Source organism: Eschrichtius robustus, chromosome 8 (genome assembly GCF_028021215.1).
Source record: "Eschrichtius robustus isolate mEscRob2 chromosome 8, mEscRob2.pri, whole genome shotgun sequence".
Taxonomy (NCBI): Eukaryota; Metazoa; Chordata; class Mammalia; order Artiodactyla; family Eschrichtiidae; genus Eschrichtius; species Eschrichtius robustus.
Genome location: NC_090831.1, coordinates 70,207,724 through 70,226,357, shown reverse-complemented (window position 1 = coordinate 70,226,357; position 18,634 = coordinate 70,207,724). Strand labels below are relative to the sequence as shown.

Here is an 18,634-nt window from a genome sequence, read left to right as displayed (position 1 = left end):
ATGATGGGATAACTTCCAGGACCGCCCACGGATGCTGGCAACTGCCAGAGAAAGGACAGAGGAAAACAACTCGCGCCGAATGAGTTCTTCAAAAAGAGCCTTTGGGCTTCCCTGGTGGCGCAGTGGTTGAGAATCCGCCTGCCAATGCAGGGGACACGGGTTCGAGCCCTGGTCTGGGAAGATCCCACATGCCGCGGAGCAACTGGGCCCGTGAGCCACAATTACTGAGCCTGCGCGTCTGGAGCCTGTGCTCCGCAACAAGAGAGGCCGCGATAGTGAGAGGCCCGCGCACCGCGATGAAGAGGGGCCCCCACTCGCCGCAACTGGAGAAAGCCCTCACACAGAAACGAAGACCCAACACAGCCAAAAATAAAAATAATAAATAAATAATAAATAAAAAAGTTTTTTTTTAAAAAAAAGAGCCTTCGCTCTCGGACCTCCACAGGGAACTATTTCTAAATACAAAACCGCTTCCTTTAGAGTTCCGTATTCTTGTTGTAAGAAGGAAAAAAAGAGAGGGAGACCGATGTTACATTAACCTTGTAATAAGGATGCATGCTGCAAGCACCTTCTTTCAGGGCCAACTGCCAACTTTTCCTCCAAACATAGCTTTAAAATAGGGGAGAGAACTTACTTATGCAACATTCCCAAGTTATACTCTTCGGGAAATATTAGCAATTATATATGTCTTGATGCAGAAAAATTACACGTTAAGCAAAATTCCATAATAGGAAAAAATAGGCTCAATATTTTGAAACATGTTTATAAATTAGAGATGTACTCTGTCACCTTCTCAAGTATTGCTAGGTAGAGTGTGAACAGCAGCAATTCTAAATTCTCAAAATTAAAATTTAACTGTTTTCCCCCGGAATATTAAACTTTTAAACAAAATTACATTTAGTAAGAAATTTACAGTCAAAGAATCACATGTTGGGTGTTTTACATCTTGACTTTCTACACGAAGGTTAGAATACTGATTCTCAGAAACAGTTGGGGTCTTTTTTGTTTCTATTCTAATTTTTTGCTGGTAATTTAGTTTCCCATTTTCATCTGATCCCTCTCTTGTCCAATGATAAGCATTTACAAATATACAGTTACACACAATTATTAATCAATGATTATGTGCAAGGCACTAAAGGGAATTAGTCCCCAACCAATCAAGAATAGGAATAATTCATTTATGAAGCAAGACTATATACCATTTTTTCAGAAACCTAAACTGCCAATCACCTCTTTGCTCTCAAGATGCAAATTACGAAACAGAAACTAAACAAAGCTTTAGAGTACATCTTTTGTTCTAAAATTGTCTACCAGAAGAGATAAGAAGTCAGGGAGAAATGAACACAGGTGACTCCGAGCACTAATCACCTTATATTCACACTCTACTTATCATGCTCTGACAAGAGAACCCCTTAGGGATCAGGCACCCAAAACAGGTTAGATAAATGGCTCTTTCTAAACCAGGAGAAGGATGAGGAGCTGCCTCTTTGGTGTTCAAAGGGAGCCTCCATGTCTGTCTAACAGGCCAGCTTACTCCCCTTCCCTGAGGAGTTAAAACCAGTTCCGCCAGTCTCACCGATATAACTGAAACAGCATGAGGTTTATGGGATGGCCCAGAGTAGCTCAGTACTCAGGTACGCTTTAAGCTGTTTTGTCCATGGGGTCAAAAGGATAGGTTGAGGAAGGAATTCCAGATGCAACCAAGAATCAAGACCCGCCAGGTGCGGTCAAAGAGGAAAGAGAAGGGACTCAAAATTCAAACAAACCAGGTCAACACAAGCACATTAAAGGCATTCAGCAGGACAAAAATTATTTCTCACAATTCTAAAGGCACCCTTGACGTTTAATCCAACACCAAGGGAAGCCCATAAAAGTAGTTTGTGAAGCAATGCCAAGGCTGAGACATTTGTCCGGTCTGAGGCTCAAAGCTCTCCCCACAGAAGACAACCCACATGAACAGGTAGTAGTAGCCTTTGCCTGAATCACTGCAAAGCAGCAACTGTGACATTAACCTTGTACTACTCGGGAGACATTTCGGGAGACATTTCATTTGCGAGGTTTGTTGTCACCAGGAGGGAAAAGTATTTCAAATGAAAGGCAGTGACCCTGTAAGGGTCATCATCAATCACCTGGGGTCAAAGACCTTCCCAATTGTGAGAAGAGGCAGGGGGTGAGGGAAAGAGGGCAGAGGAAAGATCAAAAGGCCTTTGATGGAGGTTATCTCCCTACACAAAAGAACCTGCGAAATGGAGCTTCTCTGGAGTTTGAAACCTCCTCATTGCTAAGGTGAGAGATTTCAAGAGGGGTCTTTGTTGTTGTTTTATTTTTAACTTGGGTGCTTAAGAGGAAGACTAGAGTCAGCAGATGGCAGAAGAGGCCTACAGGCACAGGCTTACACGGCTGCCAGCTTCAAGGTCTGTCTCTGCAGAGTACTAAATACTATCTCCTGGTAGGGGAAGGGAGGGAAGACCCCGTCTGCTTTGCAGTCGCCAAATGGCAAAGTGGCTCAGCTGGAACTGCCTCACGATACTGGATTTTAGCTGATGCAAATACAGTTACTTCTCTTTGTAGAAGGCAATCACAGAGGGAGTGGCTGGGAAGTTAAGTCATGTCCTTTAGCCCAGTGCCAGTGGTCAAGCAGTCAGGGTCTGTGGGATCCTTTCCATTTGTGATGACATACTTCTTGCTACTGTGCTTGTTGATTAATGAGCCTTAGATGATTACAGAAGCAGCTGGATAGAGAAGGTATGTGAATCAACTCCATTGGGTACAGAGTCAGAGGAAGGGAAAGGGGCAACCTTAACTCAGAAAGAGACAGTCAAGGAACGAGCGCTGCCCTGAACCCCTGGGTACTCGCTTGATAGGCATTTCTGTGGAATATTCAAGGAGAATCATTAGTCCCAAGTAGGCTCTGTCCTGTCCCCCAGCTGCCTTTCCCTGTTAGGTGGTGAGTCGAGTTAGTTCAAGAACACAAACAATACAAGCCTTTTAAAAACTCACTAGACATGTTTATGAAAATAATTATTTTTAAGAAATAAAACATATGGCAGAGCAATATAAATGGCTTTCAGATTATGGGCTGTTTTGATTAGCCATGCCCTAGATGCCTCCAGCCTACGCCCATTAGCATGGATAATTGAGAATCTGCTGTATTTCCATTTTAACACAGTCTCTCTAATACATTTCAGGCATTCAGATGGAAAAACCAAACCTCTGACTACTATTTCCTCTTTCATGAATGTAGCACATGGCACTAACCTCTATACAGTCCAAAGAAGCCTTCATAGCGTAGCACTTTCTTAAAACAGTCCAAGCTGTTTTTATACATAAGTTCTCCCACGAAAGAGCCAGTGGATCGCTGGTTCTGCATTCGAGTTTTTACCAGATCGATAGGGTACACAGCTGTGGCTCCAACAGCTAAAATCAAAGAATAACAATATTTCAGAAGAAATTAAGGTCAGAGGAAAGGGGGAGGTGGTTAACATCAAAGAGAAGATGGATGGAAGAAAAAAACAAATTTTGTATATACAAGTTTTAAAACTCTCTACACCCTTAATAAATAACTGTGGATTTTCATTCAAGTGTCTCCTGATAAGAGGATATCACAGACAGTTCAAATTTTAAAAAGCACATCACTACAGCCTAACCTCATTATTAACCTGTCTCTAGAAAGCCTATCTGCAGATAAATAAGAGAAAAAAGTCACTTCTAAGTCCCTGATCAGATGTAGGTATGAGGAAAAAGTTCCCTTTGTTATTATCCTATCACACAGATACAGACTGGTAACTAGCTCAGGGAAAGACCAGAGGAGGCTTTGTCCTTCAATATTTCAAGGTGGAAAATCAGAGGAAAAAGAGGAATAACAAAAATGAAAAATTTGCACTCATCCATGACTCACCTCCAGCAACAGAACCCAGACCAAACCTGTAGGCCGACTCTGCAATTTGTAGGAGAATTGGTCGAGATGTATCGACTGAGGCCTTCTTCTTTGCACGCACAGGAATTGCAGAGTGAGAAAACAGGAGACAGAAAGGAAGACAGAACAAAAATGAGCACATGCTATTTTTTAAAAGTTACAACTAGGTTCTAAACTCATGATACAACTAAAATGTCAAAGAGGAAGGTATGATTAGATTTTGTAAGCTCTTATTAATAAAAAGTAATTATTGCTATTAATTTTTAAAATCAAGTTTGAATATAATGAAAGCCGTTATGTGCCCCCCAAATTGTTATGAATATGAACCCATTTTCAAATGTTCAATTCTCATTAGTGATCAAAGAGATACAAATTTAAAAACATTAACGAGACATCATTCTTCAACAATCAAATTGTCAAATTGATAGCTTTTGGGGTTTTTTGTTTGTTTGTTTAATGGCAATATCCAACCTGGCAAGAGATGATTAAAAAAAAACAGAGCTTCTCAAATCTGCCATTTAATCAAGCATAAACTGAAGGGAAACTTGGCAATACGCACCCAAACCCTTAAAATGTACATGAACTTCGGCCCTGCAATTCTACTTACAAAAAGTTAGGCTAGAAAATAATCATATATAAACAAGGATCAAGCTACAAGAATATTAAAAAGCAGTACTGTTTTAAGAGCAAAAACTCTAAGGATACCTAAATGTCCAATAATGGAGGACTGGTTAAAAATAATGCTATAGCTTTAAAACAAAATTGTATGTCATTAAAAAGCAATATTGTAAAAGATATTTGATGCTCAGAAAAAGTGTTCATAAGGTATTATAAAGCAAAAACAGGCTAAAAAGAATATGGTGAGTACACAGGTATTCATGGTATGATTTTCTTTACCTTTTAAAATGTTTGAAATGTTTCATGATAATCTTTTAAAACCAATGTTAAAGACTATGTGTGAATATGCGATTTTTAAAAAAATTATTTGGGTATGTATATGCATATAATAATAACACTAACATTTTGGCTATCTCATCCCCCAGAGATATCCAAATGTTTACAGTGGCTACAACTAGGTGGTTGTACTACAGGTGATTTGATACTTTCTCCCCTTTTTTGTCCATCTTTTCTAAATTCATACTTCAGGCCAGTCAGTTGTTGTATTATGGTTGTTCTTTTGACCTATTATTCTTACAGTGTTTTTGATGCCAGAACATTTCAGAGTATTTCAATTCTCTGTCTACATAAATAAAATAGTAATTTTATGTCACACAGAGCTGTCACATGAGGGTGGCATATAGCTGGTGCTTAATAAATACCTGTTGAATGAATAAATACATTCAGTAACATTTGTTTTTCAAAAGTCACGATAATTAAGATCAGTGAACAATGAAAATGATGACCAATACCAGCTATCAACCCACTGAATTTTAGTTGCTGTCAATGTAGCACAATTCTAATACAATGAGATAATTTGGAATCTCCTTCAAAGTTATTTAACTGAAAACAGCTTTACACAGAAATATGCATCTTTAAGAAAGTAAAACATCTCTTCTGCAGATTCCACGGGGTGCATCCAACGCTATCTCCGTATAGATGGATGATTTCCATCTATATCTGTTAACTATAGTAACTTCATTTTGACAGATGCATCCGTTAGAAAGGCACTGTTTTATTTACACGGATATAAATATGCAGTACTTAGAAAGGTGCTGGCATCAAAACAATGAGTGAAAATACTTTGAAAATAATAGGTTGGTGGGGAGAGGAACCTACCACTATCACTAACTCATCCAAAGACAAAATAAATGAAATCCCAGACTTTCATTTAACTTTTCTAAAGCTAGAAATGTGGCGTGCTCACAAAACGACACAAGGCAGACGACGACTCCTGCACTCCTCTGTGGAGGAGAAATGCTAGCACCTAGCCTATCAGGTAGATGACCTCCATTGCTTGAGTCTGTCGATGTTGTCAGGCCCACTGGGGTTCACATAGTAAAGAATATTCCAGGCAAGGCCCCAGTGAATTGCTCTAAAGCAGCAGCCAATCATTTCCTGCTGTAAATCTCATCAATCTCGTCTAACCCTTTCATGGCCAGGATCCACAAGCACCCATCATCTGAAACTCTCAAAAGCTGCAGAGTGCGTAGAGGAAAACTTGTGGGATACCACTGCCAGCTCGAGAACAGGAGGAATCTTTTTAAAAAAAAAAAAAAATTCTCTGCTTTTTCTTAATCCCCAAATTTCTACAGGAGCTAGTAGCACAGAGACGAAGAGATAATCGTCTGGTAAGCAGTGTTTAAAAATCAAAGCAGAGGAGAGCGGAGCTGCTTCCACCTCTGCACGTGATTATATATAGTTCAATCTCCTGCACTCGGGGAAATCGGCTTCCTCTTTTAACGGCAGCCAGCTGGTTTTCCAGAGGTGCCTAGTTAGGGTTTACTGAGCTCACACCCACCGTTCTGAGTTACACGCTGCACACAAAACCTGCCACTGCCATCGGGTGGGAAAGAGCTGAAAGGAGGGCGTCCTGGCCCAAGGCCTGCCCGTCCTAAAAATGCAGCCCGCATCAACCCATTGTGGTCAAACTGGCGTCTCTGTACAGACCCGGAGCTCCCAGCCAAAAACTGTTAAGTCTCACAGGATTCGGAGATGGCTTTGCCTTAAAGGAGGTATTTTTCTAAAACGACGCTAGTCTGTGAGTGGATTTATTTTACAAACACCATGTAAGCACAACACATGCTCTGGAGGCTTTTATTCTCTAACCCTGACCTATAGAAAGCCGAGTAAGAGTTAAATGTAAGAGGTACCAGGTCTTCGGTTTCTGACTTCCACAAATTCAAGAGGTTGGTTTCTGTTAACCATAAAATAAAATGTAGCATTCCTCAAATTGTTTCCACATAACTTATGAGTCCTTTCACAAAGAAAATAGGTCTAAAAGCCTTCAAACTATGACTCCAGACTAAACAAAATTATCTCATTTTGATATTCAGAAAACCGGCAGGCATGGCAGTTGGGCGATGCCCTGATGAAGTGCCTCTCTGTGGGGCAGAGCCCAGCTTTCATTTCGCAACACGACGCTGGGACGGTGACACCAAAACGGGACTCCGGCCCCACCTCTCCCAGCACAAGATTGAGGGAAGAAGGAAAGATCTTCTGCCTCTTTTGGGAGGGTTAGGCTTCTAAGGCGGTTAAGAAATCACCCCATCTTTCACAGGAAAAGCAAATGCCAATTATCTGTTTCTCAGAACATCTCTAAGCAATTTCTCTTTCCAGCCTTTTGAAATGGTCTGGATTTTTGGTGCAAAGCAAAGAAATGGTAGGTCAGAGACCAGTGTCGGAAAGGCAATTGCACGTGAAAAGGGGTTGGGTGACCCTATCAAAGAAACACCAGGAAGCAAGTGTGCTCCCTTTTACCCACCTGCCTCTGGGCCTCGGCCAAGTTGAAGGGCAGAGTTCCCTCTTCCAGAGGAGCGATCCGTTCAATGTCGGCTAAGGTCATACGTCTAGAGGGAAAAGCAAGCACAAGCAACAACAAAATACAAATTTATTAAAATTTACATTATGGAATTTTAAAACGTTTCTTTTCTTGTTTCCCGTATTTCAGAGTCATCTTTAATATGGCTTCTTCTTCTCCAGGTTTGCTGCCGTCCTCCTACCCCACCTCCTAACCTCCCTTTATTAAGCTAATTAAAAAAAAAAAAAGAGCAACTTACCCCCGTGGCTCATATAAATCTGCTAACTGAAACAAGATGTCAACTTCCATGGGTGTAACCTGACCAAATTTCTGAGCTGCCAGAACAAACTCCTCTGTATGGAAAAAGAGTTAAAAGGGGAAGATTCAAGAAGGAATAGCCACTAAATGCAGCATTAACTCAAGGCACAGGAATGAGCGAACATCACCAAACTTTATTATTAACAGTCATAGAATTCAAGTCAATCCAAATAGGGTAAGAATTTTTGCAGTTCTTTCATTTATCTGGAAAGAGTGTGCAGAATAGTTTCTCTAATACTGACTCTAAAAGCTTGGTGTCATCCAAAGGCTTTGAATAAATGACACAGGAAGCCATTCAAATTGCAGGTCAGGGAAAACCAGGAAGGAGATATGAAACTCAATATGCATAGGTCCCAGGACATAATATTAATGAAGCTGTGGAATTCCGAAGGGAATTCTCTGTTTAAAAAAAAAAATCCCATTAAAATGCTGGTATCTTGATCAGAGATTGTCAATCAACACACACCGTCAGCAGTGTAAGTTTATGGAATTCCTTGTGTACTTCTGAAGGTCACTTTAGAGGATGCCAATTTAGCTCAGGTTTTAGTAAGATTTGAAAACATTTAAGAAACTTTACATGATTCCCTCATTCAAAGACTGTCTTGGGTTTATTTAAAATGTGCTGAAGATTGTTTTGTCTGATCTAAGGGTGGAGAACACACATGTACCATATGGTTAATATGTGTCAGTGGGACAGAAAAATTTAAAACGTAAACTCCTAGTTGCCTTCTTTACCCTAATAATAACTCACCAAGATAGTTGCAGGCAAGAGTTCAGATTCTCACTCACCCTTAGTCACCTCTACATCTTTCCTGTTGCCAGCCAGAGTGCTGTAGATCTTTCTAATGAGTTCCATGTTGTTAAGCAGTGAATTAAATCCATTAAAATAGGAGAAACTAACTTGATGGGACGTGGTACCTCCAGCAGCCTCAAATAAGTTGAAAATAAGAGGAGGGAGAAGAAAAATAAACAAAGCATTTATAGAATGAAGACGATTCAGAAGTATGTACATCAAATGCTAGTTTTGGAAGTAATCAAGAAGGCATGTATAGAAAGAAATGTTTATAAGCATTTTTCTTTCACATTAAAAAAAAGCTATAAATGATTTTTAGAAGTAACTGCAACTAATCATGACCAGAACTTGTACTCTCCACAAAGTCCTAGAAAACTAAATACATGTGTAGGATTATAACAACAGGACCAGTAGTAATTTACAGAGTTCAAATTTCAATTGGAAATGTTTCATAAGTTTGTTTATTTCATCTAATGAGCAATTCTTAAAAGCTGAGACATGCAAAACTCTATTATACACATGCATACATGTGTATACTTATACATGCAAAACCCTATTATACCAACACAAACATACTATGAAAAGTGGTCAGTCTAACATTAATATCATCATTCGTCATGTTACTTATAAGTAGTAATAAATCAGCATTTAAGTACAGACTTTATATTGGTAGGATTTCTAGCAAACAAGCATATTATGGTAAAATTATGAGATGTCATACGCTTTGATGGGGGTTAAGACTGGTCAGAATTCTGATAATCAGAATTTGTAAGAAACCATATTTCTTCATGCGGACACGGAAAACAGACAGCATGTCCATTATGAATGGAACTTCAGTTTGAGGTTTCAAATATTTTACCTTCCCTAACAAGGCAAAATATTTTTATTAGGAAAGCACTTCTTTATAAGGTAACGACCACATAAATCTTCACTTACTACTCGTTTGAAATAGCTGGTGTGAGAGTTGGGATAGTGAAGGGGGGCCAAGAAAAGGAGCGAGATTAACACAGTGCTGGAGTGGAAAAGGCCTTGTCAGATCACCGCATCTCCAAAGAGAGGGACCAGAAAAAAAAAAGAGGAAAGATGAAAAGCTCCCCTGAGTTCTTCCTTATGGTAAGCATTGTGGGAAACTCAGGTGATGGTGAAAACACCGAAAAAGTCCTCTCCCTGGGATTAACAAAGGAAGAGTTACCATTGCATAAGGGTCCCAAATCTGGGGGATCATCACAATTACCTAGGAAGCCTCAGAAATTAGATTATAGGACCTTACCACCTGTGGATGGTGAATGGGTAGGCCTGGAAGAGACCTCAGAATCTGCACTTTTAATAACTATCCCTGATGATTCTTAAGCTCCGTGACCAAGGCTTGGGAACCACCACCACGGAATGTTCCAGGACACCCTCAGGGTCCATGAGGGAGGAGAGTGGCTGGACATCCACTAGGAGGGAAGCTCCACAACACAGGACAGCAAGGCTCCGCCCACTGCATGTGCCAGTGTCGCCTCCACACACATGCTGAATGAATGAGTGAATCCAAGCGTTAGCGTTCCTGTTCTGCTGACTCCTCAAATACATCTATGCGCACTACTTGTTTAGAAAAACCACTTTGCCTTGGAGAACAGGTAAAAGCAAAGATCAGCATTTGACATACCTCAAAATATAAAGCAAATTAATGTGCGATTATATGTCTGTTTTTCCTTTTTAAAAAAGCCAGGTAATACAGTTCTTTAAGATAGTCCATATCATCCAGGTAACAAGTTAACCTACCCACTAAAACTGGCAAAGCACTCTCTGTAAGTTTGGTAGTGGATGCAATACCACTAAGAAAATAAAAAAATGTTAGTGTTTAAACAGAAGAAACTCTACACAATCTGTAAGACTTGTTTTTACAATCCCTTATTTACTGAGCTTACACCAGGTAGAATAAGCTATTTCATTATGGCAAGTTACAACCTAGGAGGAGGGATAAATTGGGAGATTGGAATTGACATATACATGCTACTATATATAAAATAGATAAGTAATAAGGACCTACTGTATAACACAGGGAACTCTACTCAGTACTTTGTGATGACCTATATGGGCAAAGAATCTAAAAAAGAGTGTTTATATGTATAACTGATTCACTTTGCTGTACACCTGAAACTAACACAACATTGTAAATTAACTATACTCTAATAGAAATTAAAAAACAACTTACAGCTACTAGACATTCTTCTACAAAAGGTGTCAAGACATGAGGGCGGATGGTGACCATGATGTCTCGGAAGTCAATGGCTGTGACTTTTCCGGTCCTGGCATTGTCCCTTTGAACAAAGGCTTGCTTCGCATGCTCCAATTGTATTTCCTGCAAACAAAGAAGGTGAAATACTTCATTTATGTTTCCCATTTACTACAAATGACTGCTCAATTTCAAATCGGGGTGAAGAAATATATACATTAAATCTTGATTTACTAAGCCCCACACTTGTTCAATAGCACTCCCAAGTTACCTCCTTCCAAAGACAGAACTTTGTTCAGACTGGTGAACATGTCTTGAGAAAGTACACTCCTTAAATTTCTTACCCAAAGAGACCAAATCACTTCCATGTTCTGCTCTAGTCCAAAGACACAAGGAAAATAAAAACTAGAATGAAGCTTGGTAGGCTCAAAGATCTGGACAAACCCTGCTTAGGGGATGCAGATGATCAAAGGAAAAACACCTACAGGGACATGAACCTCTCTCCAAGGAACAGAGAAAAATTTTTAACGGTAACTTGGTTCACAGACATGTGATGTAACAGCAGATTGAAAAGGGTGGTTCTGCTCAGGAATATGCTGTTCCTCTACACTATTGGTATTTGGGGTAGGTTAAGCCTTTGTTATGGGGGCTGTCCTATGCATCCCTACCCTCTTCCCACTGGATGCTGGTGGCCCCTTTTCCCCAAGGCCACGGCAATCAAAAATGTCTCCAGAGAGGACCATATGTCCCGATTGAGGACCAACACTCTAGAATTAGGAACTGGATGGTACGTGCATCAGACGTGGCAAAACCGTGGCAGTGCCACTGGATATACGTTTTAATTCATATGATCTAAGGACAGGAAGCCCAACCTTAGATTTCTATTGCTATTCTCAGGGGATAAGTGTATCAAAAAATAAAACACGGTCTCCCGTCAAAAGCCATCACGTGCTGTGTAGGAGAAGCATGCCTTCTGCAGAGAGTATTATATTCTCTTCCTCAAGACACTCTGTCCATTTCCCAAATGGGCCCTTAGAGTAAGATCTAATCTCTGTGAAATTAAAAGGCATCCCGGATGTGGCTTTCAAGGACTTCAAATTATTTAAATTTAAAAAAGTTCTATTAGATGATACTGAGGAATTAACTTTTTTTTTTTTTTAACTTTGGTGAGATAATGACTTACAGTTTTATGAAAACTAACTGTCCTCATGAAGTAGTGCAAACTAAAGCGTGGGAGAAATGACATGAATCTGAAAATGCCTTGAAGTATCCTATCTCCCTTCTCCTCCCGCAGAAAGGTGGGGAGATAAAGGAAGACTGATAAAATATTGATAATAATTGAAGCTGTATAGTGGGAACACGGTGGGTCATCATATCTTTATCCTTACTTTTATGGAGCTTGAAAGTGTCTACAATAACACATTTTTAAAGACAAAACAATAATAAGCATCAGAGTTCTTATCCGATTCAAAAGCCTCTTCTCGGTTATAGCACCTGCCAGCGTTGATCCAGCCCAGCCCTGCTGGAACTCTCATCCGGGACCCTAATCTTTCTAGTGCTTCTTCTACTCGCTCCTTAAATAGGAGGCACCTGTCAGCCCTCTGTCCTCAGGTCTTCTCACTCAACGCTCCCAGGCAAAGACCTCCCCTCCCTAGGTCTTCTTCTAAGATTTCTCATAAGGCTTGACTCCCAGATCCAAGTCTCTCACTCCTATCTGCTGCGCCAAAATTTCTAACTGCTTAGCGAATATACTCATGGGGGTATCTTGTAAAGGCCATAAAATTACACGTCGCTAAATCCACTACTATATGTCTCCCACCGAGCCCTCAAACCTGGTCCTTCTCCCGTGTTCAAAGCTTAATTATTAGCATGTTGTTTTCCCGGTCACTTACCCTAGAAACCTGTCATTGTCAATTCTTCCAGCTTCCTTTCCTGCAGAGTAAACCAGTTACTACATTAAGCCACTTGGACCTTTGAAAGTTCACTCAAATGCATCTTTTCCTTTTTACGCCTGACCACTGGTTCAAGGCCTCCTCAGACCACAGCTGAATGGTCACCATGGGCCCAACTGTCAGTCTGGCACTCCTCTCTGACCTCTGCATCCACCTTGCACACATCGACAGCTGCCTTTCAGCATCTCAAACCTGACTTCAATCACCCTCAGCTGAAACCTTTCGTCGTAAAGATCTATCTCCAAAGCAAGGCTCTCCAGACCCTACAAGGAGTTACTCTCAGCCTGGTCTCTGGCACCCCATGCCCAGCCTGGCCAGACCTTCCACACATCCGGGCCTTTGTCCACACTCTTCCCTCCACCTGGCAGAGATTATAGCCTCCTGCTCTAGCTCCTGAAATCCTACCACTTGGTGGCTCAAATGCCACCACTTAGGTAAATATAACCAGGCCTCCTAACTGAAAATAACTGATCATGTGGCCTCCTGCTTGAACCTCAATTATAAGACTTGTCTGACTCCATCCTACATTATAATCAGTTATTTACATTCCTGTCTTTCCCCCGCCTTGCCAGGAAAAAGAGACTGTGTCCTCTTCATCCTACTTATGGTGCAGGCAGAATGCTTTAGATATAGCAGGTACTCAATAAACCATGGACATAATCCTCAGTGACAGGTACTGTATAGAACCAACTGAGTGAACAAATGACAATGTATTGAACGAAAAGGGGTCCTCTGTACAAGTGTCTCCAATTTAAAAGGAAGGATGAAACCAACTGTTAAACACCCTGTAGCGAAAAATGACCACAGTATGTATTCAATTGAAAGTAAATGAACACAGTCTTCTTTGAATGGCTAGACCCACGGCTAAAGCTATCGTAAGTCAAGATTACTCTCAACGATACCAGAAAGTGCGTTCAGTTATTTACCACTCCCCTAGTTTATAACTGAAATAGTCTCGGGGCTCCTCAGATCATTATATCAAAAGCAGCATCGGTTTCCCTGGTCACTCCAACTCCTCAGAGAGCAGGAAGCCGGAACACTAAGACCAATCCACCCAGAATGTCTAACTGGGAAACAGACACCCAAGTGGGGGTTGATGCTCCCACTGCAGGACAGGGGGTGCATCTGTAATGAGGATAAACGGCCTCACTACGCATTTCTGTGCACGCTTAAACATTCAGTAGCGGGAATCCCGCAATCACGGTACAAGAAAGCACTTTTAACCCTAACAAAGAACAACTTGAGAACACATTTCCAACAGTTCTTAAAGATTGGGGACACTAAATTCCATGAAAAACAAAGTAGATCCAGGTAGTTCTCTAATAGTAGAGTAAAAACGTTCAGTTACGTGTTTCCCCAAACTTAAAAGTAGCTTACTGAAGATGGGGGTTGCCTTCTGAAGAACATCTGTTTATGTCATGACTATTTCTTCTTCTGGGTGAGGAAATGAAAACTATTACCTCAAATGATAAAACAGCCACGGTAACAGCATTTTGTAAGCATACATTACCTGCCAGTGTTCTCAAGTGCTCTGTAGTGATAAACTGATTTAATGCTCACAGCACCCCGTTGAGGTAGGAACTATTATTAACCCCACTGTAGCAGTTGAGGAAACGAACGTCTCACTGACAGGAAGCAGCAAAGCTGGAATTCAAACCCAGGCAGTCCCGCTGCACTGACCTTGTTCCTAATACCTCACTATACTGCACGGGAAGCCTGGATAATTCTGCTGTCAGGAATTTGATTAAAAATCTTATTTGACACTTAGGAGTCTTCATAGCTATGAAAAGATAAACAGTCAATTTGCTTTTAAAGTATTCCAATGCTCTAGATTTGTCTGTAGCCTATTTTCACGAGAAAACAATAAAATTCCCAAAACTTTTTCATTAAGGCAAAAAAGTCTTTGATGCGCTCTCAAACACCAGGACTGTCCTCCTAACAATAGCAGAGACTATGGAGGAGAGAAACCAAATCTAAAGGGCCTTCCCCCAGCCTTGCTCACAACCTCAAGAGACTGAGGAGGAGAAAGACCAATAAGGAGGCCTGGGGGAGCTCACACACAGGTTCTCTATAAATACTTAATTCAAGAATGAATGACCTTTGAAACAAACAGCCAGGCTCACTACTCATGGTAGACTGACTTAACATCAGAGCTCTCCATTGACACCTCTACAGCTGTTTAAGGAAAACCTAACCCTATTCAGGGCTACCAAGATGGTGAAGCATCCTAGATCTGAGTCCAGAGGGGTAAAGCTGGGACGGCGAGCTTTTGGCATGCATGGTGTATAGAGCATGGGTAGTTACCGTTCATTTCCAAAACGAAAGGGACCAGAATTGATAAACTCGTCCTTCATGCGTGGGAGAGGAGAACAATGGGAGAAGCAATAGTTACATTCAAACATTTAAAGGTTTAAAGGACTATCAGGTTAAAAAAGAAGTTAGACTGGTTCTCTGTATTTCTTAAAGAAAAAATCAATGGAGAGAAGATAGAGGGATCAGGTTTTAGCACAAAACACAGAAGTATTTAACCTGACCATTCAGCAATGAAATGGGCTACCTTGCAAAGTAGGGGGTTCCCAGTCACTGGAAATACCTGTTCAACTACTGGTTGAGAAACATATGTCAAGGAATTTTATTTTATTTATTTATTTTTTCATATTTTATTTTATTTTATACAGGGGGTTGTGGAAGCAATCTGTTATAATGACAAATCTGAAGTTTGGGACCGGAATGGGCAGAGCTCAAGTATCAGTCATGGCGCGCCTAGCTGGGAGGGCTTAGGGAAGTGTGTTTATATCTCAGAGCCTCAGCAACACCTGACTGCACCGGGTGGTAAAAACTAGACGTCACGTGCGACCGGCACTTAATAAAGAGTAGCTTTGATTTTGGTCAAGCTGAATGGTTTAAAAACCTCTAAAATCCGTTCCAATGTAAGTTCTTGGAGTCTTTAAAAAAAATCACCTAGTAAGTAAGGAACAGCGGTTCTGCTAAGTCATTCTGAACCAACAACAGGAACAGAGAGACAAGACCAGTTAGGGTGGAGGATACCAGTGACAGCTGAGTGCCTGAACACTTCTCCAAGCCAGGGGCTCCGCCAAGAACTTCAAAGACAGGACTTCATTCAAGCCTCACAATAGTCCTGTGAAGTGGTAACACCCTCATCTCCCAGAGGCACCCGAAGCTTAGGGAGGTTAAGTAATTAGTCCAACGTCACACAGCTAGGAGGTGGGAGAGCTGAGATCTCTACCAAAGTACTGTCGGATTCCAAACCTGAGAATTCCAACCACTAACTTACGCTGCCTTGGGTAAAACCATAAGTAAGGGGATCATAAGTGATCTGGACAGATAACTGGAAAAGAGATTTTAAGAAAAGTTTGGGTGGTGATTTATATATAAAAATGGAACAAGAGTTTCTTAAAGAATTCTCACCTTGGATGATGGAGAGATAGGAGAATCTACCAGAAAAGAAAATACGTAAGGGGAAGGACATGAGGTAGTTAGTTGACCACGGGGAGAAACTTGGAGTGAGATGAGCTTTGCCTCCAGCTACAAACAAAAGAAAGCCAGAGGTACAGGTCGAAATGTAAATCTGAGAAATGCAGACAACAGGATTTTAGGGGGTAAAAAAAAACCCCAAAAGGCTAACATTTACTGTTGTTAAGCGCAGGCTATGCTCCAGGGACAGTGGCATTTTCCTGCTTCATCTTTCAATAACCTTATAAGGTGGGATTACCCACCACCTCCATTTTGTAGATGGAATAATTAGGTAAAGAGCAGCTGAGGGTCGCGTGACGCTAAGGATGAAACTGGATACGCAGCCGGGCGGTCTGGTTTCAGAGCCATATCCTTATCCTACATGGGCTGCCCGTTCCTTTTAGGGGAAGGCCTACCAAAAACCAGAAGGAAAAAAAAAAAAAAAAAGTTGTAAAAATGGATGAGATCATCTTACAATGCATAGAAAGAGCAGGCAGATGACAAAAATGGAAGCAATACCTAAATAAGTGAGTAGAGACAATAAAATCGACGGCCTGAGACCCTGTGGAAAACCCAGAGAGCTGGGATGAAGGCATGGCTCTCCCGAGAGAGCTCTTATCAGTAACAGGCCACAGGGCACTTCCTAAACGCCGCTGATGGAGCCAGGAAGGACTGTAAAGAGAAAGGGCCCTCCTTCACCTAAGGCCAGAAGTTCGCAGAGCAAGGAGCTGGACGGCCACCTCTAAGGAAGTCCTGCTCCAGCACGTGAAAGGAGGCCCAGTTTCTCTCTACATTTGCCAGTGAACTGTTTTCTGTTCCCTCTATTCCGGTACGTGATGATTAATGGACTAGGCTTCTACTGTAGCAGTTTCCAACTACTTTAACACACCCATTCAGAATGCTGCAGGAGGGGGAAAAAAAAAATCAAACTCTTCGGAATTGCTAGCTGTACAGAAATACACATATATAGGGGTTACACCACTTTTGGTTTAACATTCATGCTTCTAAGAGTTCCAGGCCTGTCATTTCCTTAATAATCTCCAATTTTCAAGAGGGTATATTTTGAATGCAAAAATTCTCTCCACCTCTATTCAGACGTGCAAGTTTGTGCTTCAACCTGAAAACAATTTATCAGGAACCAAAAAAAAAAAAAAGACCAACAGACCCTCAAAACAAGCAGCAGATCCAGATGATTTATATTAGACTTATATTATAAAGCCAAGAACACCAAAAAACACCCCTGACTGCTTTGCATTTTTGTGTTTTGTACAGTTTTGAAATTAAAAAATATATATCTAAAACTTTAATAACAACGGGTTATCAACAAAGATATAAAAGAATTCCATTTTAGGGGTGGTGGTAGAAGAATTCTGGGGAAAATGCAGGTAATTATTTATGAAAATGAGGAATAAAAATGTATAAAGAAGGTTTGCTTATAAAATATGGTATTATATTTAGCCCTATTTCAAATAAATTCTATATTACATCAAGTATCAGGACCTCTACTATTTAATATATAAGTATCATTTTCATAATCCTATGCTAATTTGGAGGAAAAAATTCTAGTTAAAATAAAGATCCACATATTTTTAAACTGAGTGAAAAACGGAACTTGGCAATGGAATAGGTAGAGAGATAAGTAGTTCCCATTCTCAACATTTTTCTGTGCTCCCCACATTCAGCCTATGCAGTCAGACTTCCAGAGTTCAGCGTGAAATTTCATCCCCAATTCACTGGGTGGGGTCTCTAATTAAAAGGGTCTTTAGTAACACTACACACACAGCAACACCTTGGCAACAACCAAGTACAGAGCTTTTCCATCTCAATTTCCTTGCTCTTCTGATTCAACATTAAACTTCACAGTGGGTAACAGCTTATATGGTGTGTTCATTTTTACCAGGATGCTACTGTAAAAGCCTGCACAACAGGCTACTCAACAAAACAGCAAGCTGATGAACACCATGGACACAACAGCACAATGAATTCTGATTTCCTTTGCCCAGAGAGCAGAAAGTGCAGTGCGAATGAAATGAATCCTGCGTCTAACTCTCCAAGTGACCAGGCTATTCCCCCATCTCTGGTCACTCAGCGCCAAACTAGCAGTGGTTTCCATTTGGACACAAAACACAATCTCATCTCTTGGAGAAGCTGAGGGCAAAACAACATTAGCTACCTTTACTCATTATTTCATTTTGGAACATCAAGTGGTGCTGTATTTATGAAGCAGTACCAAAGCTGTATCACAGACCCCATCTGGTCCAACTTAAAATCAACATAAAAATCACGCCCATGTTAAGAATGCAAATATAATCATGGTCTCTGGATACTAAAGATCCAGGGTCTAGATATTTTAACTAATACAGATGGCAAGTTGGGGGACCCGGGTGGGGGGGCACAAATGGCTTGGGTTACTCAATCCTAAGTAAGGACTTTGTTAGTGGTCCACTGACCTGTTTAAACAATTGTGGCTTCAGCAAGTTCTACTACAAAGGATTGTTTTTTG

The 18,634-nt window shown here is 40.8% G+C and overlaps 1 protein-coding gene across 2 annotated transcripts in view; it reads right to left on the bottom strand.

Moving 5' to 3' along the window:
• Nucleotides 1-18,634, bottom strand: part of SLC25A13 (solute carrier family 25 member 13) — a 203,212-nt gene that overhangs the window by 64,512 nt on the left and 120,066 nt on the right. Inside the window, exons 6-11 of one of the 2 annotated variants that reach the window (XM_068550618.1) lie at nt 10,685-10,831; nt 8,481-8,619; nt 7,633-7,726; nt 7,338-7,422; nt 3,899-3,986; nt 3,259-3,417 (exon numbers count right to left, since the gene is read on the bottom strand). In XM_068550618.1, coding sequence (XP_068406719.1) covers nt 3,259-3,417; nt 3,899-3,986; nt 7,338-7,422; nt 7,633-7,726; nt 8,481-8,619; nt 10,685-10,831 — 712 coding nt within the window. The remainder of the gene's footprint in view (nt 1-3,258; nt 3,418-3,898; nt 3,987-7,337; nt 7,423-7,632; nt 7,727-8,480; nt 8,620-10,684; nt 10,832-18,634) is intronic. The other variant, XM_068550619.1, reaches the window with a different exon arrangement.